The sequence below is a fragment of the Labrus bergylta genome, chromosome 22 (assembly GCF_963930695.1).
Source record: "Labrus bergylta chromosome 22, fLabBer1.1, whole genome shotgun sequence".
Lineage (NCBI taxonomy): Eukaryota > Metazoa > Chordata > Actinopteri > Labriformes > Labridae > Labrus > Labrus bergylta.
This window is the reverse complement of record NC_089216.1, coordinates 3479910-3503448: the sequence shown is the minus strand read 5'-3', so window position 1 is coordinate 3503448 and position 23539 is coordinate 3479910. Positions and strand designations below refer to the sequence as shown.

At 37.4% G+C, this 23539-nt stretch overlaps 2 protein-coding genes across 2 annotated transcripts in view; both read right to left on the bottom strand.

Moving 5' to 3' along the window:
- Positions 1-8065: 8065 nt before the first annotated feature.
- Positions 8066-23539, bottom strand: part of LOC110000086 (CD276 antigen homolog) — a 28520-nt gene continuing 13046 nt past the window's right edge. The window contains exon 7 of the mRNA XM_065950507.1: positions 8066-9084. Within this exon, the coding sequence (XP_065806579.1) occupies positions 8471-9084 (614 nt within the window). The 3' untranslated portion in view covers positions 8066-8470. The remainder of the gene's footprint in view (positions 9085-23539) is intronic.
- LOC110000077 (butyrophilin subfamily 2 member A1) lies at positions 17144-20622 on the bottom strand. Its single transcript, XM_065950860.1, has 6 exons — positions 20538-20622; positions 20086-20191; positions 19278-19619; positions 18462-18740; positions 18242-18358; positions 17144-17958 (listed from the first exon to the last, which is right to left on the bottom strand). The coding sequence occupies exons 2-6, from the start codon at positions 20180-20182 to the stop codon at positions 17144-17146; spliced, it is 1650 nt and encodes a 549-aa protein (XP_065806932.1). The 5' UTR covers positions 20183-20191; positions 20538-20622.

Below are 23539 nucleotides of genomic sequence, written 5' to 3'. Positions count from 1 at the left end.
GAGTGGTGACCTTAAATTGTTTGTTTATTTAAGTAGCGGAAGAGGACCAATCCAAACTCTTAAACAGCGGCAGAGAAAACCATTGTTACAAAGAGATGAGGCTGCAACTGTGTGTTCAAAAAATATACTTTGCTTATAGTTCATGAGCTGGAAGCTTAGCGCGTGATGTCATGTGCAAATAATAGTCATTTTAGGTGGTTTATTATCATTAAACAAATATAACGTCGTACAATATGGTCTTTTGTACAGTAGAGGTCTGTAAAAAAGATAATTGTTTTTGACATGATTAGCATGTCGCAGAGAATGAAAAATGAAGTCATGGTCAGCTAAAGAGAAAACCACCCAGAGAAACCAGACACAAACATGGGTGGTGTTCTCGTTCTGGTGACCACTCTGGGAAAAGTCTTTATCAACAACAGCAGTGTGGAGGACATGAACCAGCTGTGTGTGCATGTTTATGTGTGTGTATGTGTGTGTCTCTGTGTGTGTTATGGCCTCACTCTGTTATCTGAAGGAGGCGGCAGGAAGTGAAGGTCCCGTCTGAAATGAAGTCAAGACCTCCAACCCTGAGAAAGAATTGGAGAGACAAAAAAGTCGGAGCCAATGGCTGTTGGAAGATACAAGACTTTGGGAAGTAAAACATAATTAAAAAAGGAAACAGTTGGACAGAAACAGGAAGGGGTGAGGAGAATGAGAACATAGCGGGTGTTGAAGGGAGACAGATAAAACAGACAGAATAACAGAGATGAGAAGATTATCAGTGTGTTTGCACAGACGTAAAACAAATGAACCAGCAGCTTTCAGCACAAGACAACATACTAAATGCTTGGCTCCCCATGCTGCTGGGAATGACATCTAAATGAGTCTTGGAAAGTTTGACGCTTCTTTTTTTGATGATAAACTTCAGGAACATTAACGCTTGATGATTCTGAAACATAGTTACTTTGACTATAACACCTTTTTTGAGTCAGTGGACTGAACGTACTTCAGACTTGGGCTCAAGCACATCTCATTCAATTAAGTTAATCCATCCTAATTTGTATAAAACCAATTCATAACCAGTCAAGGGTGTACCCCGCCTCTCGCCCAATGACAGCTGGGATCATCTACAGCCCCCCGCAACCCTGAATGGGAAAAGCGATGAAGAAAATGGATGGATGGATGGATGGATGTTCTTGGTGCTAAATTATATTCACCATCAAATAGACTTCAGTCAAAAAAGATTGCGTCAGCCATTTGTATGTCCAACGACCAACGCCAACTCAACAACAGTATGCTACTTCTACCTTTGCCCCAGGAGTGCCTTGTGAGATGACAGTGTCCATTGATACATTTTTAGTGTTTTAACAAACAATGCTGTTGCTTTTTTTGTGAAGGCAGTATACTTGAAATCCTCCTCCGGTTCCAACTGGAAACAGAAACAGATGGGAATCAAGGAAACTCTCTCATTAGGTTTGATTAAACTTGAATAATCTGACAATACCCTAACCCCTTAACCATAACTCCAAACATAGTCTTTGTTTATGCTTTCTTTAAATTTCTGGTTTAACGGATGCAAGTTCAGAGTTAATGCCTGAACAGTATCTGAGGTCTGCTGCCTCTATTTTTGGATCCAGAGCTCCCAGTGGAGGACCCATCCATTCTCTCATTTCCCCTTTCCCTCCCTGCATGCCCCTTTTCTCACTCTTCTAATCTTTAGTATTTCTAAAGACCAGGCAGGACATTCAAACAATGGATTTATCAGATCAATGGTTGCTTTCCCATTGGCCCATCCCCCGGTAGTTGTTGAATACAATCTCCAAACAGTTTCAACATGGAAAATCTGATCACAATCAAGTCCTTTCCCATATCTCTCTCTTATCAACAGTTTATTTCCAATCGCCTCTCTTTCGTCGCTCTCTAACTGCACTCCCCATTTTCATCATTAAATTTAGCTTGCATCATGTTATCCAGATAAGCTAACGATAGTTAAAGTGGTTGGGTCCATCATCACCAGTCTTGAGTTGAGGCAACTTGCTGGAACGCTCTCAAGACAAGCAACCTCCTACAACTTAAAGCAGATCCCCCTCAATGTTGCATGGCTCCAAAGAGGCCCAAAAAAGACAAGAACCAGAGCAGAGGTGGATTATGACACGGGTCTTGGACTGTCCATTACTGGACCACCAGAAAACTAAGGTTGAAAGCGCAAGCTGGCGTTAGACCCTCCGCCAGCGGTGAAGAGCCATATGCAGCATCAACATCTGTTGCTACTGATACTGCATACTACTTCTTGACCTGATTCAAAATGAAGGTGAAAAAGTGGCATATCAGGCAAATGAAGATTTTTATCCACTTAAAGGACAAGAGCGCTTGAAAGGGATCCGTTAGCAAGTTTTGCTATCTCTTGACAGAGACATGCTAGCTGTGTCAAGGTAGGCTAACCTACTACTGGTTGAAGCTCAAAATTATGTCTATCTCACTACTTATATACTACTTTATAATAACTTATTTAAGTTATTTAAGTACATTTCTTCACCAAGATCACTTATTATACTGGTGATGATACAGACCTTTAACCACATGGCCCTTTCTTGGTGAAAAAAGAAGATAAAAAAAGAAGATGAAAGAAAAACGTGAAAGCAAGGCTTGAAATTCTTTAGCACAATACATGTAGACTGTAGATATATCACCAAAGCAAGAGATGCTCATAAAGATCCCTCAGATAAATCTATCTGCTTTGTGATATTCTGTATGCTTGGCCTGTGTGTTTTCCATTATACAATCTGTTTTAGTGCAGCTCTTTGAGAGGAATTAGATTAGAGAAAGGTCTCTTTGGACTAGTAACCATAACAAATAAACAGCAACCACAGCAGCTTTCTGTGCTTACCAGCTACTTATGCTAGCTCTCTCTTGGACACTATCTGATGGAGTGATACAGTTTTAAAGCCAGTGAAAGTCAACAACTCTTTAGTGTTTTGCTGCTATTGCTGGAGTTCACCGCTATTAAATTGTACTTTTCAAAACAGACCATTAGTTAGAAAGACGTAAAAGTGCATTTTTCTCCCTGTTCCTGTTAAGATTAACAGGCAGAAGGGAGTCGGAGGATGAGTCATGCACACTGATTTATTGAGATTAAACACATCCTGCATGAAACAGGAGATGCTGACTCTGAATAAGTTCGTAAAACAGACACGTTTTTTCATGGATGCAGCTTTTGATTATGTGTTTGCACAGCCCTTAATGTTGTGATTCAGACAGTTATTCACTTTTTCATGTATGTGAGTTGTAAAATGTGTACGTGTGTGGGGTGTTTTTTTGGGTGGCTCAGTCGTTCTTTATGCTCTTCATGCATTTATGTCTTTCTACATTTCTTATTTTCCAACGTCCCCTTCTTTGATGTCCAGTCACGTTACACACCACATCAGATAAGGAAAATAGGTACACTGACTGAGGTGGGGCCGTACAAAGAAAAGCATTGACTGGATATTTCAACACTTGTCCATGTGGAATTGACAGCTATTATACAATGTGTGATGTTAAAGAATCAATGAGTTGTGCCCTGAGGGTTATTCTACCGAATGTATGTACTGTTGGTTCAAAACTGGCCATGCTACATGTTAGTTCAGTTTTTACCAAGTGCAGGTAACTGCATTTTTAAACCAGAACAAGAACCAAAAAACTAGTTTTTACCAAGAAATGAAGGTAAAAAAAATCCACGGTAACACTTCATATTAAGGTGCTTGTAATAAGCATTAATAACAGGTAATAAGTCACTTATAAGACCTTATTAGATTCTTATTAACACAAATAAGACTATATAAGTGTTAATATAGGCATAATTAACACATTTATTATGTCTTATAAGCCACTTATAGGCTCTTATTAGAAATGTACTGACACTTTAAATACAGTCATAAACATTAATAAGACTTCATGAGTGTTAATTAAACTATAAATTAATTTATAATTGGCTTGTAAGATATTAATTAACACAGAAACTTGTTTATAGACCACTTATCAATGTTCATAAGATGTTTATTGACATTGATAAGACTTTATTAGGTTCATATTAATGCCTTAAAGGTTAATAAATACTTTATTATGCACTTATTAAGAGTTAATAAAGCTCCTCTGCAGGTACTGGATCTAAAGTGGGAACACTACTTATAAAGGTTAATAAATACTTTATTATTGTGGGAACAGGGTCCAACTTTCAAGTGTCTACAATGAGTGAGAAGCTCGAGTCCCGCTCTGTTGTTGTCTGAGCCGTGTTTACACGAACGGGACGGCCTTGCGTATGAAGTTGTTTTAGTCAAGAACTAGAGAAAATAAATATATAATACTCACTGCTTATTTGGATGTCATGTTAGTGTGTTTAGATCACGATCATTCTGTGTCAATTTATGTTCAATGTGAAGCTGAGTTAACCGAGTGTGCTAGTGTTAGCCTGCTAACAACAATGCAGGCCAGAGGTGATTGCAGTTCCAGCAAAGGACAATTTTGTCCGCCACTTGCTCTTAATGGTGCTTAATTATGTTGCGTTCTAATTGATTACTCCTTTGTGTGAACGTGGGTGGAGAGGGGTTGGAGGTGTGCCACTGGAGGAGAGCGGAGGGGTCAAAATAGTGGATGTGTCCCCAAACAGCAGTTTGTTTTGGTCTAATGCTGGTGCTCAAGGGGGCGACATCTACTGGATCAAAAATGTCACACATTCGTCCTTAAATTATGATGAATGAATTTAAATGTACACTTTCAAGTAAAATCTTTCCTGGAAATGTTGGCGAGATTGAAAAACATCCTGTATGTCTTTGTGTAGATTTTTATAACACTAATGTCTTCACAGGGTGATAAAGAAAATGTTCTGACTCACTGGATGATGGACCCTCATCAGGCAAAGATCTGCTCGCTCACTGTCAGTGATGGCTTAATTCCAGGTACGCTCTTGTTTACAAGTACAGTATATACACATAGCTAAACACTTTAAATACCATTTCAACTCCTGAACTTTTATTATCATCTTATTAACATTTCGAAACAAGAAGTGACAAGTGTGTAAGCCTTATTGCTACATTGTTGTTTTTCTTTTGGGGTTTTATTGAGACTTTATTTTTGTGTATTGTTGGGATTTTTACATTGTGTAAAGCACTTTTAGCGTTGGTGTTTGATAAGTGCTTTGTAAACAAACTATGATTTCTAATGGGTAAAAGAGAAAGAATGAGGAATAGAAACACAAAGTGAAACAGTTGCACAAAGTTCAAAGGCCTGTTGGAAAAGATTGTGTGATGATTGTTGTTGTCTTTTCTTCTGCGTAAGGATACCCTGAGTCTTTGGGACCTTCACTTCCTGTACTTCACTTCCTTCATGACTTTGAACTCACCACAGAGAGTGTTTTTCTACCACGTCTTTTTCTTTTAGGCGCTCCTGAGCTCTCATGACTCGTAGGTTCCTTGGGATTGTTGGTGGACGGCCTGCCTGGACGCTTTGCAACCCAAGTCCCTACATACTGAGCTACTGCCGACCCCCTTTGGTGAAACATAAACACCAATCCTAAAAAGTTGACATGGCTAACTTGTTAGCTAAAAGTTGTGTATTTACACATTTGGCTGATGCTGGAAAATATTTTTGCCGATTTTTTTCAACCTATATTTAGCTAATTTGGTCACAAGCTCATAGGTTGTTGTTCATATAGCTGTGGTATGTAACTCTCTAAAACCACAGATGGACATTTTTAGATGATCAAAAACAAAACATTGTAGAAAGTGAATTTCAGAAAGGTTAGAAGGTAACGTTAAAATGATCAAGAGTAGCCTCCATATATGTCTATATGTGTATCTATAATATTTCCAATGTGACCACTAGAGGGAGTGTAAAATAGCCTGAGAAAATTGACAAAGACGGAATTTGAAAACCTGTTTTATCTTTATCAGAGGCCTTGTCATGCCCCCCCTCCATCCCTCCCCTTCTGCACACCGCGGTGCCGGTCAGTCTTGAGAATGACGGCCGTCCGTCAGTGGCCGCTAAGTGGCCATTTCAGAAAGATAAGTGCCATTCACAAAAGAAGGAGCCTGTGAATGATTCAAAGGGCTGCTTATGGTAGAGACTGTCAACACCTGGATATAAGGCGAGCGTGGGGATATACAGTAACCTGTGGTTGAACTACGCTGTAGGCCTGCATCAGGAGAGTCAAAATGAACCCCTTTGATAGAAACCCACTGATAATGTCCTTTGAAGGCACAAAGACAAACATATCTAACATAGTAAATACTTTGTATTTAAAAAAACAATATGTCATTGTGATACTCTTTATAGTTTCTGTTTCATTGTACTGAAACTGAAAAAGACTGAAAACCTCATTATGGCTGGCTTCACACTAGACGATTTAAAAATCTTGACCGACTTTTATACCCCGTAAGGCCTTGAAGACCACAGACATGAGGACAGTTTCAACCAATTTTTACCAAGTGGTGATCAACAGTACCAGTGTGAACTCTGCAACAATAATGGAGTCAGAGAGTTTATCTGGCAGGTCAGGACTCCACATCTGGATGGATGTATCTTGGTTCCGACAATGTTGTTATAGACAGCGTTAAAGACAGTGAGCAACACACAGAGAGGATTATATATTGGTACGAAAAGAGATGCAAGTTTCCAATGTCTTTTTCCCATTCCATATGAGGTGAAAATACACATTTCGAAACCTGAATACCTGTGTTTCCCACTTTCCTCACCCTTGTTATTCACTTTTAGAGATGACTGCAACTGATCCCAACCCAACTGGAGATGATAAACTTGTTAAAAATTGATAAATCAAATAATAAAGTAAACATGGAACCAATGAAAAGGCCAGAATTGTGACGTTAACCCTGCAGAAATGTGCAGTTTGTTCTGCCACATTGTGCAACGCCTTGTAACCTTTTATTACCCTCCACACTGAAGCAGTGGAGCCCAATGTGAGCAGAGGAGGCCTGTGTCTGCTTTGTGCTGGTCTCTTTTGAATTCAAGTATGTCCAGAAAATGTTCTCTTGAAATTTCTGCATCATGCTGCCCTCTGCTGTATCTATCAGAGAAGCACTGCATTACCTTCCATAGAAGGAAATATGAACAGAAACGATGAATGGGGATAGATAGGAAATTATATACACTTACATTGGCTTTGAAATGTTATTTTTGACATCAAGGTGTTTTTTTATTTTTTATTAAATGTTCTTTATATAAATGTGATACATTCAAATATCATTGTGTCAGTTACTCAAATGACAGTTTTTCCATTCGTACTCGCTGCACCTTATAGTTTGGATTTTTGCATCAATTCCAAGTTAAAAAAGTTTATATATAGGTCTAATTTTTCACATTTTAAAGATAAATGGTTTCGTAAAACAGAGATTTGGACCAACGTCATTGCTGCTGAATCCTTCTGTGTCAACTGGTCTGCACACGAGGCAGTGGAAACCTAATTAAATTACATTTCTCCAGAGAAACTTGAAGCTGTGACGATGATTGAAGTCCGTGTATGAATGAGGACAAAGACTACTCAGTAAAATTAAATAAAAAAATATTCTAAAACTACAATTATTTAAAGTGAAACACTTCTGCCTTCAAGATAATTAATGAAAAAGAAAGACGACATTGATAAAGATATCGATAAATATCGGTTCAGCTGTCTTTGCCCCCAGAGTTTACGGCATGGAGATACGTAATATGGCCAAGAAGGGAAACTAAATATGACCTGAGTGACACCATAACAAAGAGAAGTGAAGAGCAATATCTTTGTGTTGTTTGGCAGTCTGAAATATGGGATTAAAGGGCGTCAGAAAAAATATGCCTGAAAGGAAATCTCAACTTTGGTGTGGTTTTTAATAATTCATTTAAACTTAAGTGATATGTAACGTACATAATCTAGGCTATAATATAATTACTATTTCTTACTTTCAAAGAACACAAAACAAAGCGGTCAGACCACAAGATCGCTAAAATATTGTGTGTTGCGGCCAGCCGAACTCCAGCCTGAAATGACCACAGACTGAGGAGCGAGAAACATCTGTCAAAGAAATACAGAGTAATGCTCTTACACAGACAGGCCATGAAGCAGGTTTATCAGTGATTTATTTAATTTGTTTATTGATATCCTCACTCTGTACACAGTTAAACATTCTTTCTGGTGTAAATTTTACAGTTTCACAGTCTTAAACGTCATTGCTGCTGTGCATGAGTTGTGTTTGAAACGGGTTACAAAAGCTCGTCTCTGATTGACGTCTGTCCCAAAGAAACGCAGGTTCATTTCATAGACTGAAAGGAAATAAAAGCCTGGGCTTTTAATAGAAGTTTTACAGTAAGTAGATACAGGCAACATTACGAAAAACAATAACGTCAAAAAATAAATTTCAATCAAAGAAGCATTTACATGAAGTAACGGAGTGTTGTCATATGTCCACACTGTTTTACTCAAACAGGAGGATGTTAGCAGAGGAACAATTGTTCAGTTCAGAGATCTTTATTTTCCTCCCCTTCTCTCTTCTCTCTGTCTCTGAATCTCTTCTCTCTGAATCTGTTTCTGAACCTCTTTTCTCTTCCTCTCTGTTTCTTTGAGGTACTTTTTGATTCGTTCCTTATCATTCTCTAGTTTCCCTTTCCTCTCAGTCATTGTGTTAAACAAATCATATGTTGACTCCAGTTGTTTCTCTGTGTTCTTTAACAGTTCATCATGTATTGTCTTTCTCTTTTCCAGATCCTCTATGGTCTTTTCAAGATTCTTATTTTTGTCTCCATTTGAAGCATAAATGTTATACAGCATCTTCAGGTTCTTCTCTATCTGTACCATGTCTTCCTGCTGTAGTGAGATGAGTTTCTCTCTCTGTATCTTCAGATCCGTCTTCTGCTCTGTCAGTGCTATAATGCCCTGTTGTACGTGTTCCAGTTCTTCCTCTTTCTTCCCTAACTTCTCATCTTGTTTAGCCTTTATATTATCTAATAACTTCATCTTCTCATTACCAGTCATGGGTTGATCTCCGTCTCCTGCTTTCTCCAACAGAAGCTGATGTTCAATGTCATGTCTGAACATTTTTCTTTCTCCCAGGTCAGTTTCACCCTCATGGTGCTTCTTGTTTTCTACATTAAAAGGAAAGGCATGTGTTTAGTTCAGACCTGTGTTACTATGTTGTCTTCCCATTCGGGAGGGGGGTTTCAGGGTGGGAAAGTAGGGTTCACAGAAATCTGATATTGACATATTGTTGGTAAGTGGTCACGGTACAGGTAAGGTGATATACCTGCACTGGATGTTGTAAAGGCTGAGATCACATTGGATGACTTGTTTTGAGTCTAAGAAATTAACTCTCAACAGAACTGATGTAAAATAACTTATAAAGATGACACTTACTCTTGTTTTGTCTACATTTCCTCACAACAAGAACAACTGCAATGATCGACACGAAGCACACAATGATACGGATGGTAATGCGGATAATAGAACTAGACTGGACCATGAAGAGCTCATCTGAAATGATAAAACACGAGCCAAATTACTTAACAGAGCGTAACATTAACTGTCTGTAACTGAAGAATTAACAACATCAATGACTGATTAATAATTTATCTACCTGGAACATGTATGAGTGTCTCTCTGGTCTGGTTGATGTTGTTCTGTGTGACTCTACAGGTGAACATGTTGTTGTGTCTCCTCTCCACAGTCACTCTGCTGCTGACAGTATAGAGATCATTGGGACCTCTGATGATCTCTGTAGATCCAGCAGAGAGGAGGTTTCCCTCACCGTCCAGCCACAACACCTCAGGCTCTGGATACCAGCCTTCAGATTTACATTGAAGATCCACTCCACTGCTGGTTTTGGAAATGCTGACGGTCAGTGAGGACGCAGAACCTAATTGATTGAAATAAAAAGATGTTTAGTCAACAGATTAATACAAATAAAGTTTTATTAATTTGATTTCAGCTCATCTTAGACACTGATCCCATATTACTGTGAACACACATTCTTATAAATATTTAGCTGCTGTTCTTTAACTCCTCATTGTCCATGTACCCATGAAATATCTGAATCACTTGTACGTGTTTCATTGGTGGTATTTTTGCTCTGGTGTTTTTACAGGTGTTAAAATAGATGTTGCACACTCACACACATACTGTATACATTCATATATGTTTGATGTCATTATAACTCTAATCCAGGGGCCCCGTGAAAAGATATCACATTGGGCCCCTACCACGGTCCAAACTAACCCGGAAAATTTCTATGACCATCACACAAATGACCCATAAAAACTTTGAACAACTATGCTTTGTTTTACACCCTGAAAATGGAAGATAAATCATCACTGTAATATTTCCTCATAGCTTAAAAATAATTTAAACTTCGTAATATATGCACCTTTCAGACATTTGAAACATTTCCAGCAGCATTATTTTAATTATGAACTTGTTATAGTTAATGTTCTAAAGGCTTTTATTTTCTAAAGATATAAAATGTAAACATACAATAAATCTGAATTAGATTCTACCATCACTTTAAAATGAGGCTATAATAGGCTAGTTCTTCTCTGTTCTGACTTCACTTTATTCTTCTTAAACTGCATTATCATTTGTCTCATTTGTATCATTTTTATTTCAGGCCCATGAAGCGCCCCCCTCCCCACTGGGGCCCTGGGTAGTCAGTCCCACTTTTCCCCCCACTACGACGCCCCTGCTCTAACCAGTATATTTTTAACACTTTCATGTTAATAGAGTGGCTTAGATAATTACCCTTAGGTTCCAGTGCTTATATATAAGGGTAGTTCAATATAGACCCTAAAGGCCCTGACACACCAAGGAGATTGTTGGCTGTCGGTCCCAGTTGGACCGTTGGTGAGAGTTCGTCGCCCTAGTTATTGCACTGTGTCAGTCGCTACCCGTTGGCCCCCGTTGGCCTTTTAGCAGAACGTACGTGGTGGTTGGCCGTCAGCTGTAATCTTTGCAGTTGTAGTGCAACTTTTTGGCCAGACATCATCGCCTCTTGTTCTTTGCCGTCTGCTTGGTGTTTCAGGGCTTTTACACTTGCCTCCCTAAGAAGCTTCAGCGTGAAGTCAACAGTTTAGTGAACCAAGAATCCATTGGTTGTCATCTGAGGATAGTTTAGCCTCTGGGGCTGATAGCCAGTACTTCTGGACTTCCAGTGTTGCTTGAAAAGATTTTGGATAACGGATAACCTCTAAGTGAACTATTGTTGACTAGCAACTTTAGATGTGATAATGTGGTTTGAGTTTACGTCTACTGGTACTCTCTAAACACATATCTGCCTACAATGCACATTGTTAAAAACAGAAAGGTATATAACGCTGTACTATTGTCAGGGGGGTTAGGATTAGGTGTTTATTTGGCAAGGACAGATGCTGTAGGCTATATATAGAGAGTTAAACAACACGGCCTTCATTATGAAATACATATCAAATATACAGAGAGCATGCTTACAGACAGAGCTAACTATGAGTTAACTGTGCAAACGGTGTATGGATTGTTTGCCTGCAAACAACTAAAGCTTCCTCACACATGATTGGTCAGTTCTATAGTGAGTAATTGGGACCAGAACTCCTCCAGCACCCACCCAAGTCTGGTCCCCAAGCAACAGGTCCTGCAATCATGTGTTTAAATAGTGACTTATGTGCATGAATAAATGTAAAGCTGAGCAATTGATGACTTACCAAAGACAAGCTCGACAGTAGAGTGACTATCAGACAAGGGAAGGAAGCATCTGTATTTCCCCTTATCAGACAGTCTCACCTTGGAGAGTTTGAGGGAAACATTTCCATTCTTCAGTTCATTGATAAACAGTGATGTTCTTCCCTCATAGGATGGATGTTGAGCATGTACTAGTTCTTTACCAGAATGCCACACATGTACAAATCTTGGTTTCAGGTCTGGTCTCGTCCACTCCACAGTCTTAGAAGCAACATCCATGGCAGGTCTTAGGTGACATGGCAAAATGATGTCATCACCAACAATTGCCAGTATTGGTTGAGGTGAACCGATTACTTCAAGGAGACCTGGGAAGAGAGTTTGTCTAGTGAATTGAGGGTCCCAGATTGGCTTCATTGGTCACATGGGGAAGTCCTGTTTGAGTGTCATGACGTGTGTGTTCAGTAACAGTTTGGTACGTGCATCTCTTTGTACAACAGACTTTGTACTTTGATAACTTCAGACACTAACAACATGAATAGTTGTGCCACATTTTAAAGAGTCATTCATACATGACACCAGTAAAACTAAAGACCCCCTGCTGACTGCAGTCAAATGGTTTCTGTACTTGCTTCATATGTGATAGTCAACATTAAGATAGAACAAACTAGCCCTTGCCTTAACTCTTAACCTTTTACTTGAAAACTAACAAACAAAAAATGACAATGTGTGAATACGTTACCTTTACATCTTTGTGGTAGCAGAAGCAGGAAAGTGATGAAGAATGTCATGTGACACATCCTGGAGACCTGGAAATGAAATCAGAAAATTTCAAGATAAAATATGTTTGAAGGAAATAGACAAGAGCTTTGTGTAGATATTTTGACTTCAGGCTAACTTATAATGCTTCCACAATTTGAATGCAAAATACAGGTGACCTTTTTCTAGGCCTGCTAGTAGTTTATCATTTCTGTTTTCATTCAGTCTATGGGCTGTAGAAGTGGATGCTGGCTAAGTAACCTCTTGTCATTGGTTTGTGGCCCACCATGTGTTGTCCTCGTGTCTGAAATTTTAGCTATCGCCATGTTGTTTTTTGGCACCACATGCAACCATATTTAAACAAGGAGCCGGGACTGGAGGGGAGGGACTGGTTATCGACCAGAAACAAGATAATAGCAAGGTATTAACATGCTGTACTTGTAATATTGATCTGGATGCTTATTGTGGCAAGCAAGAAACAGGCACAGTGCTTTTCAGTAAAGCTGTACTAAACTTTTTTATGGTGCCATGGTAGCAACCTGCCAAAGGTAGCCACACCCAAAAACAAACCCTGTTTTATCATCTGTTTAAGAACAAAAAAAATGATCATTTAGAACATATAATTATTTAAAAACTTACAGATTGAAGGCACTGTCTCAATGGTTTAATCTTTCTGCTCTCAGAGGCAAACATTTTATAACACTGACTGAGTTAAATATTACTTTCCTGACACTGTAAAACATTAACACTTGATCTCTTTTTTAAGATCTTCAGCTTTTATATCTGAAAATTTTACATTACAGTATATTTTTTTCATGGATTTGTAGGTCTGTACATATAACCTGTGGTTATAAAAATATAAAGCACATCTGCAATGTTCCAAAAATGACAAAAACTCATTTTTGAAAAAATTGAAGTTACTGCCTTTGGCCTTTGTAGGGCAGTATGATCCACTTGTTCACCATTACAAAGACTGACAGCGACCTCATTTTGTGCATTCGAAGCAAATGATCCGAGCAACTAAATCGACTGCTATGTTTAAAAGAAGGTTTCTGAGGAAGATAGCAGTTTGTACAAAAAGAACCAGCTATGAATTAAAAAAATTATGTTAAACAATATGTCTTAAATAATCCATACAAACACGTTTTTCTTGTACAAATTGGATGTACCTGTTGTGTGTCCCCGAGTTTCTTCTCTTGAGGTGTTAAAACGAGAGAAGGCTGCAGAGTCAAAGTCCAGAATGAATCAACCAAGTGTACTCTAACCTACACCCATTTCATTTTTATTGCCTTTTATTGTTATTTTAGAACAGGTTTCAGTGAAATATTTTTAATTCAGCCTTGAAATATATATGACACATTGGAATATGACAATATCCCAGAACACAATTTTACAAAAATCTAGAAATGGATTTTTTTTTTTAAATAAAGTTTGGAATTAAAACACTGCAGACAAAATAAAACACAAAAAAATAGTAAATGCATCAAGCCAATCAAACATTTTCATTAATTTAGTAGAACAGCTTCTTAAAACTTTTAAGTTATCTGTCTTTGTATTTCTTTTGTGTGTGTTCAAGGTTACATGATAAACGATTCTTCTCTACACACTTGAAAATGGATATAAATGTAAATGTAATGATTAACAGTTAAACATTCTTTCTGGTGTAAATTTACAGTTTTACAGTCTTCAGCATCATTGCTGCTGTGCACAAGCTCGTCTCTGATTGACGTCTGTCCCAAAGAAACACAGGATCATTTCATAGACTGAAAGGAAATAAAAGCCTGGGCTTTTAATAGAAGTTTTACAGTAAGTAGATACAGGCAACATTATGAAAAACAATAACGTCAAAAAATAAATTTCAATCAAAGAAGCATTTACATGAAGTAACGGAGTGTTGTCGTATGTCCACACTGTTTTACTCAAACAGGAGGATGTTAGCAGAGGAATGATTGTTCAGTTCAGAGATCTTTATTTTCCTCCTCTTCTCTGTTTCTCTGTCTCTGAACCTCTTCTCTCTGAACCTCTTCTCTCTGAATCTGTTTCTGAACCTCTTCTCTCTTCCTCTCTGTTTCTTTGAGGTACTTTTCAATTTGTTCCTTATCATTCTCTAGTTTCCCTTTTCTCTCAGTCATTCTGTTAATCAAAACATCTGTTGACTCCAGTTGTGTCTCTGTGTTCTTTAACATGTCTTCATGTATTGTCTTTCTCTTCTCCAGATCCTCTTTGATCTTTGCACATCTCGTTTTTCTACAATTATAGCAGCCTTGTCTTCCAGTTTCATCTGTTTCTTCTCTATCTGTACTATGTCTTCCTGCTGTAGTGAGATGATTTGAGTTCTCTGTATCTTCAGATCCTTCTTCTGCTCCGTCAGTGCTGTAATCACCTGTTGTACGTGTTCCAGTTCTTTCTCTTTCTTCTCTAACTTCTCATCTTGTTTAGCCTTTATATTATCTAATAACTTCATCTTCTCATTTCCAGTCATGGGTTGATCTACGTCTCCTTCTTTCTCCAACAGAAGCTGATGTTCAATGTCATGTCTGAACATTTTTCTTTCTCCCAGGTCAGTCTCACCCTCATGGTGCTTCTTGTTTTCTACATTAAAAGAAAAGGCATGTGTTTAGTTCAGACCTGTTTTACTATGTTGTGTTCCTTTTGGGAGAGGGGTTTCAGGGTGGGAAAGTAGGGTTCACAGAAATCTGTTGTAAGCCATTTATACTTCTAATTTACAGACATGGCATATTGTGGATCGTTGTGTAAGCAAGATAAAATGATTCAACTCACCTGGACAAGACGTACAATTAACTTTTTCAATAAAGATGACACTTAAACTGAAAAAAACTAATCATTTAGAGCATATAATTATTTAAAAACTTACAGATTGAAGGCACTGTCTCAATGGTTTAATCTTTAATCTTGCAAACATTTTATGATACAGACTGAGTTAAATATTACTTTCCTGACACTGTAAAACATTAACACTTGATCTCTTTTTTAAGATCTTCAGCTTTTATATCTGAAAATTTGATATTACAGTATATTTTTTTCATGGATTTATAGGTCTGTACATATAACCTGTGGTTTGTTCAAACTGTTTAAGCAAATAAAGGTTACAGTCAGCAAGCGTTGTGTGATCAAATGAGATCTCACTTAGATCTGTTTCTTCACAAAATGCGAATATTGATTTGAGTCAATTTCTTGCCAATAAGAAAAGAAGCCTCCACAATTGAAGAGAAGATCAAATGGACGTTCAACCTCCATGTAAATGTGTTGACGTATGATAATCATTGGCAAATCTTTGTCTCTTCTGAAGGTTGCCACGATGATGTGATTCTTTGATTGCATTGTGAAATGATTTAACAGTTACAACAAAACAAGGTTTAATGAGAAGGAGCTCTTGTTATATTAGCCGTCAGAGCTTAACAGTGCCACTTTCTTTCACAGTAAACTGATTTTAAGGTATTCTGATCTTTTCCCTTTCCAGCTACCAAAGTCATTTTACTTCAGGGACTCAGTGAATTTAAAATAATAAATGATTTTATTGAACTATAAAAATACTGAAAATAAACTATCTTATGTGCAGTATTTGGAGTTCCAGCACAGAAATGCAATGTATAACACACTGAAACAACACTGTTATTTCTGCAGATACTCTGTTCATATTTTTTTTTGCAACCCAACAATAAAAATCAGTCCTATCGTATTTTCCTCATTTAATCATTTTAACATTTCAGAGAAAAAGATTTTCACAAAAGTACATGCATCATTTTCTTAGTAAACAACCAACTGAAAACCTCTGGTGATGGGGAGGAGGGCGGTCAAAAGTAGAATAATCCCAAATAATTGATATCTGTAATGATTAAACTAGACGTGACAAGTCCTTCAACTTCAATCCTGATCCTCACTAGTCTGACAGTATGTGGATTACAAAGAGTAATCTTTATTAACTCCCTATAGGTGTTTTCAGACGGCAGGAATTTTTCATAGTTCTAAAAACTGTTGGAACCCTCCTCCTTTTTTATTAATTCCACATTGCATATAGGACCTATTTTAGTTCCTAGAACCCCGTTTAGAGGAACCTTTTTAGCCCCTGCTTCAGAGTAGGAACCATGACGGTGCCAATTCAGACAGAAAAAAAGTCCTCATGGTTTTATGTTGTCAGGAAACTCGTCTTCAAAAAGTCCACAGAACTGTTTGGTCTGAAAACACCTTATGTTTTCCTCTTGGTGTATTACACCAAATAATTGCATGCATTTACTGAATTATTTTATCATTTGTGTATTCCAGCAATAGTTCTTGTGTCTACATTTAAAATTCTAATATGAAAAGAGAAGATATCTCAGAGAGAAGTCATGACTGAAATGTATTTATTTATTTTTCATTGCATGCAAACATTTTCTTCAAATGTAACAAAATCAGTTTTTATAAATATAAATGAACCCTCTTATAAAACCAAGTCAGCTTGAAAACTCCAGAAAATGTGATTTATTTAACTCTGAATCAAACAAAAAGACAAGGACATTTGAATTAATCAGTAAAACATTTTTTTAAAAACATGTATTAAAAGTCAAACCATGAATCCATATAGGACATTAAAAAAAACACTGATATCACACAAGATAAATCATAAAGATGAATCACAACCTTTAGTAATGACCAAAATGAACTGTGGTCACATCTGGTCGAGAATGATTCATGTTTGATTACTTCAGCTAATAACGCTGCAGATGAAGAAAATATTCTGTGAAACTATTGAATGTTAGTGCTGGAAGATGGATTATTTCTTACGTCTCCTCCCTCTGGCGACTGTGTTTCATGTTCCTTTGTAATCTTTTCCTCCTCTACTCTCTTTCTCTGAACCTCTTCTCTCTGTCTCTGAAGCTCTTCTCTCTGTCTCTGAAGCTCTTCTCTCTGTCTCTGAAGCTCTGCTCTCTGTCTCTGAATCTGTTTCTGAACCTCTTCTCTCTTTCTCTCTGTTTCTTTGAGGTGCTTTTCAATTTGTTCCTTATCATTCTCTAGTTTCTGTTTCCACTCAGTCATTCTGTTAATCAAAGCATCTGTTGAATACAGTTGGGTATATGTGTTCGTTAACAGTTCATGTATTGTCTTTCTCTTCTCCAGATCCTCTTTGGTCTCTTCAAGAGTCTCATTTTTTTCTTTGCTAAAACCAAAACTGCCAAACCAACTGTTCTCCTGTTTCTTCGGCTTCTTCTCTGTCTGTAGTGAGGTGATTTTCCTTTTCAGTTCCTCCAGATCCTTCTTCTGCTCTGTCAGTGTTGTAATCACCTGTTGTACAAGTTCCAGATCCTTCTTCTGCTCCGTCAGTGTTGTAATCACCTGTTGTACAAGTTCCAGATCCTTCTTCTGCTCCGTCAGTGTTGTAATCACCTGTTGTACAAGTTCCAGATTCTTCTTCTGCTCCGTCATTGTTGTAATCACCTGTTGTACATGTTCCAGTTCTTTGTCTTTCATCTCTAACTTCTCATCTTGATTAGCCTTTATCTTATCTAATAACATTTTTCTTTCTCCCAGGTCAGTCTCACCCTCATGGTGCTTCTTGTTTTCTAAATTAAAAGAAAAGGCATGTGTTTAGTTCAGACCTGTGTTACTATGTTGTCTTCCCATTTGGGAGAGGGGTTTGAGGGTGGGAAAGTAGGGTTCACAGAAATCTGATATTGACATATTGTTGGTAAGTGGCCACGGTACAGGTAAGGTGATATACCTGCACTGGATGTTGTAAAGGCTGAGATCACATTGGATGACTTGTTTTGTGTCTAAGATATTAACTCTCAACAGAACTGATGTAAAATAACTTTTTGAAAGAAGTTCAATAAAGATGACACTTACTCTTGTTTTGTCCACATTTCCTCACAACAAGAACAACTGCAACGATCGACACGAAGCACACAATGATACAGATGGTGATGCGGATAATAGAACTAGACTGGACCATGAAGAGCTCATCTGAAATGATAAAACATGAGCCAAATAACTTTACAGAGCTTAACATGAACTGTCTGTAACTGAAGAATTAACAACATCAATGACTGATTAATAATGTATCTACCTGAAACATGTATGAGTGCCTCTCTGGTCTGGTTGATGTTGTTCTGTGTGACTCTACAGGTGAACATGTTGTTGTGTCTCCTCTCCACAGTCACTCTGCTGCTGACAGTATAGAGATCATTGGGATCTCTGATGATCTCTGTAGATCCAGCAGAGAGGAGGTTTCCATCACTGTCCAGCCACAACACCTCAGGCTCTGGATACCAGCCTTCAGATTTACACTGAAGATCCACTCCACTGCTGGCTTTGGAAATGCTCACGGTCGGTAAAGATACAGAACCTAATCAAGAGGAAAAATGTCCAAAAAGTAGTCAGGTTAAACATTTGAAACAAGAAAGAAAATCCCAGCTTGTGGCCAACTAAAGTACGACATCTTGTCAGTCCCCAAGTAAGCCCTTTGTGCTTTTCTTGTTGTCATAAATTCCAAAATCTTCATCGTCAGGCTGAGGTTGTCAAAAGTCCATTCTGTTCTAAGGATTCAAGTTGTCTCATTCAGATGTCACATAATGGATGCTGCAGGGAGCTGGGTAGAGTGTATGATAAGAGGATGTTTCCAGCAATGCAAACACAAGAGAAGAAAACAATATTCTGCAACTGCAGCAAGCATTAGAAGGATAAACCCTAACTCCTTGAAGACTTTGAGGCTGGCAGGAAAAAGTCCAGTTCAAGACAGAGTGAACCAATACAACCATTTCAATGAAGACAAGCATTCGTCCGAGACAATGTCAGAAAATGTTTACTCCTGTTGGTCAACCTAACTACCATACCTTTCTCTGCATAATAATAATGTGTGCACAATGGATAAATGCAAACTTACCTGCAGTCAGCTTAATTACATATTCTTTGTTGGTTCCAAGAACAATGCATCTGTATGCTCCTGAATCAGAGAGTTTCACCTCGGTGAGTTTCAGTGAAATGTCTCCCCACCTCAGTTTATCTTCAGACAGTGATGTTCTCCCCTTGTACATCGGATGTTTGTCCCTTTGAAGCTCTGTGCCGTCTCGCCTCAAGAAGACATACTTGGGCTTCAGGTCAGGTCTTGCCCACTCCACTGTCATTTCACGAGCATCCACAGCAGGCTCAAGTTGACAAGGCAAAATTACATCATCACCAACTATTGCCACTATTGGCTGAGACGAACCAATCACCTGAGACTGACCTAAAGGAAAATAAATTCAGACCATGTTATTTTTGGATTGGACTTTTACTTTTAATCCAGGATCATATAAATAAAGCACATTCTCTACCCTTTAGTCTTGAAATAGTCATATGTCAATGAGAAGTGGGAACTAGTGATGAACACCATTATTTTGGATGAGATATGGATCCTATCATGTAAAAAAGGGGACACATGACAACAAATAGCCCCACATGGAAGGAGTTTAAATGGAAAGTTAAGATGAGATTTTTTTATCACTTCCAAATTTGGTAACACCTCCAATCAATACCTTAAAGTATTTAAAATGTGGCTTACTAATGCAAGCTATACGAGTTACTTTCAGCAAACATTCAGCTAAATTGATAGGAAAAAAAATTTTTTTGGAAAAATGTATTCTTTACAGTTGCATAAATATAAAAGTATAATTACTCTCATCAAGACCTTTCAACATGTATTTGTATTTTACCTCCACAGGAATATGTCAAAATAAAGAGGACCAGAGAGTGTTGCATGACGACCAACGCCCTGAAGTCACCGAGGTGTTCGTACTTCGTGTTAATCATTCTGTAATGCTGAAAATTCAAAGAAAAAAACTCTGTTATAAACTGCACCAAAAAAGTCTAAAATATATCTGAAAACTTGAAATAAAGGTCATGCTCTGAAGAAAGAGAAAAGGCTAAAACACATGCACACTATGATCCACCTGTTCACCATTACAAAGACTGACAGCGACCTCATTTTGTGCATTCGAAGCAAATGATCAGAGCAACTAAATCGACTGCTTTGTTTAAAAGAAGGTTTCTGAGGAAGATAGCAGTTTGTACAGAAAGAACCAGCTATGAATTTAAAGATGATGTTAAACAATATATCAGAGATAATCCATACAAACACGTTTTTTCATGTACAAATTGGACGTACCTGCTGTGTGTGTCCGAGTTTCTTCTCTTGAGGTGTTAAAGTGAGAGAAGGCTGCAGGGTCAAAGTCCAGAATGAATCAACCAAGCGTACTCTAACCTACACCCATTTCATTTTTATTGTCTTTTATTGTTCTTTTAGAACAGGTTTTAAATATTTTTCATTCAGCCTTGAAATATATGTGACACATTGGAATATGACAATATCCCAGAACACAATTTTACAGAAAACGAGAAATGTATTTATTTTTTTTAAATAAAGTTTGAAATTAAAACACTGCAGACAAAATAAAACACAAAACAAAAGTAAATGCATCAAGCCAATCAAACATTTTCATTAATTTAGTAGAAAGCTAACAGCTTCTTAAAACTTTTAAGTTATCTGTCTCTGTTTGTCTTTTGTGTGTGTTCAAGGTTATATGATAAACGATTCTTCTATACACACTTGAAAATGGATATAAATGTAAATGTAATGATTAACAGTTAAACATTCTTTCTGGTGTAAATTTACAGTTTTACAGTCTTAAGCATCATTGCTGCTGTGCACGTTGTGTTTGAAACTGGTTACAAAAGCTCGTCTCTGATCGATGTCTGTCCCAAAGAAACACAGGATCATTTCATAGACTGAAAGGAAATAAAATCCTGAGCTTTTAATAGAAGTTTTACAGTAAGTAGATACAGGCAACATTATGAAAAACAACAACATCAAAAAATACATTTCAATCAAAGAAGCATTTACATGAAGTAACGGAGTGTTGTCGTATGTCCACACTGTTTTACTCAAACAGGAGGATGTTAGCAGAGGAATGATTGTTCAGTTCAGAGATCTTTATTTTCCTCCTCTTCTCTCTTCTCTCTTGTCTCTTCTCTCTTCTCTCTTCTCTCTGAACCTCTTCTCTCTGAATCTCTTCTCTCTGAACCTCTTCTCTCTGAACCTCTTTTCTCTTCCTCTCTGTTTCTTTGAGGTACTTTTCAATTTGTTCCTTATCATTCTCTAGTTTCCCTTTCCTCTCAGTCATTGTGTTAATCAAAGCATCTGTTGACTCCAGTTGTGTCTCTGTGTTCTTTAACATGTCATCATGTATTGTCTTTCTCTTTTCCAGATCCTCTTTGGTCTTTGCTCATCTTTTCTTTTCTGCAATTATAGCAGCCTTGTCTTCCAGTTTCATCCGTTTCTTCTCTCTGTACCATGTCTTCCTGCTGTAGTGAGATGATTTGATTAACTTTTTCAATAAAGATGACACTTAAACTGAAAAAAACTGATCATTTAGAGCATATCATTATTTAAAAACTTACAGATTGAAGGCACTGTCTCAATGGTTTAATCTTTAATCTGGCAAACATTTTATGATACCGACTGAGTTAAATATGACTTTCCCGACACTGTAAAACATTAACACTTGATCTCTTTTTTAAGATCTTCAGCTTTTATATCTGAAAATTTTACATTACAGTATATTTTCTTCATGGATTTATAGGTCTGTACATATAACCTGTGGTTTGTTCAAACTGCTTAAGCAAATAAAGGTTACAGTCAGAAAGCGTTGTGTGATCAAATGAGATCTCACTTTGATCTGTTTCTTCACAAATGTTGAAAATGAAGTTACATTTGATTTAAATAAGCACTAACAATTATTTAATTAGTAAATTACACTGACCTGCTGATCCCTTTTCTCCCCAACAAGAAAAGAAACCTCCACAATTGAAGAGAAGATCAAATGGACGTTCAACCTCCGTGTAAATGTGTTAACGTATGATAATCATTGGCAAATCTTTGTCTCTTTTGAAGGCTGTCACGATGATGTGATTCTTTGATTGCATTGTGAAATGATTTCACAGTTACAGCAAAACAAGGTTTAATGAGAAGGAGCTCTTGTTATATTAGCCGTCAGAGCTTAACAGTGCCACTTTCTTTAACAGTAAACTGATTTTAAGGTATTTTGATCTTTTGTATGTGGACTACAAGAGTAATCTTTATTAGCTCCCTATAGGTGTTTTCAGACGGCAGGAATTTTAAATTGTTCTAAAAACTGTTGGAACCCTCCTCCTTTTTTATTGATTCCACATCGCAGGAACTAGGACCTATTTTAGTTCCTAGAACCCCGTTTAGAGGAACCTTTTTAGCCCCTGCTTCAGAGTAGGTACCATGACGGTGCCAATTCAGACAGAAAAAAAGTCCTCATGGTTTTATGTTGTCAGGAAACTTGTCTTCCAAAAGTCCACAGAACTGTTTGGTCTGAAAACACCTTATGTTCTCCTCTTGGTGTATTACACCAAATAATTGCATGCATTTACTGAATTATTTTATCATTTGTGTATTCCAGCAATAGTTCTTGTGTCTACATTTAAGATCCTAATATGAAAAGAGAAGATATCTCAGAGAGAAGTCATGACTGAATTGAATTTTTTTTTCTTCATTACATGCAAACATTTTCTTCAAATGTAACAAAATCAGTTTTTATAAATATAAATGAACCCTCTTATAAAACCAAGTCAGCTTGAAAACTCCAGAAAATGTGATTTATTTAACTCTGAATCAAACAAAAAGACAAGGACATTTGAATTAATCAGTAAAACATTTTTTTAAAAACATGTATTAAAAGTCAAACCATGAATCCATGTAGGAAATTAAAAAAAACACTGATATCACACAAGATAAATCATAAAGATGAATCACAACCTTTATTAATGACCAGAATGAACTGTGGTCACATCTGGTCGAGAATGATTCATGTTTGATTACTTCAGCTAATAACACTGCAGATGAAGAAAATATTCTGAATGTCGAATGTTAGTGCTGGAAGATGGATTATTTCTTACGTCCCCTCCCTCTGGAGACTGTGTTTCACGTTACTTTGTAATCTTTTCCTCCTCTTCTCTCTTTCTCTGAACCTCTTCTTTCTTTCTCTGAATCTCTTCTGTCTTTCTCTGAATCTCTTCTGTCTTCCTCTGAATCTCTTCTCTCTGAATCTGGATCTGAACCTCTTCTCTCTTTCTCTCTGCTAC

What these genes read in the sequence shown, in the direction of transcription:
- LOC110000077 (XM_065950860.1), bottom strand. Translation starts at nt 20,182, where the DNA reads ATGATTAACACGAAGTACGAACACCTCGGTGACTTCAGGGCGTTGGTC. An exon ending in TTTGACATATTCCTGTGGAG is followed by an intron (nt 19,620 to 20,085) that starts GTAAAATACAAA and finishes ATTTTCCTTTAG; the next exon opens with GTCAGTCTCAGGTGATTGGT. An exon ending in GGCACTCATACATGTTTCAG is followed by an intron (nt 18,359 to 18,461) that starts GTAGATACATTA and finishes TTATCATTTCAG; the next exon opens with ATGAGCTCTTCATGGTCCAG.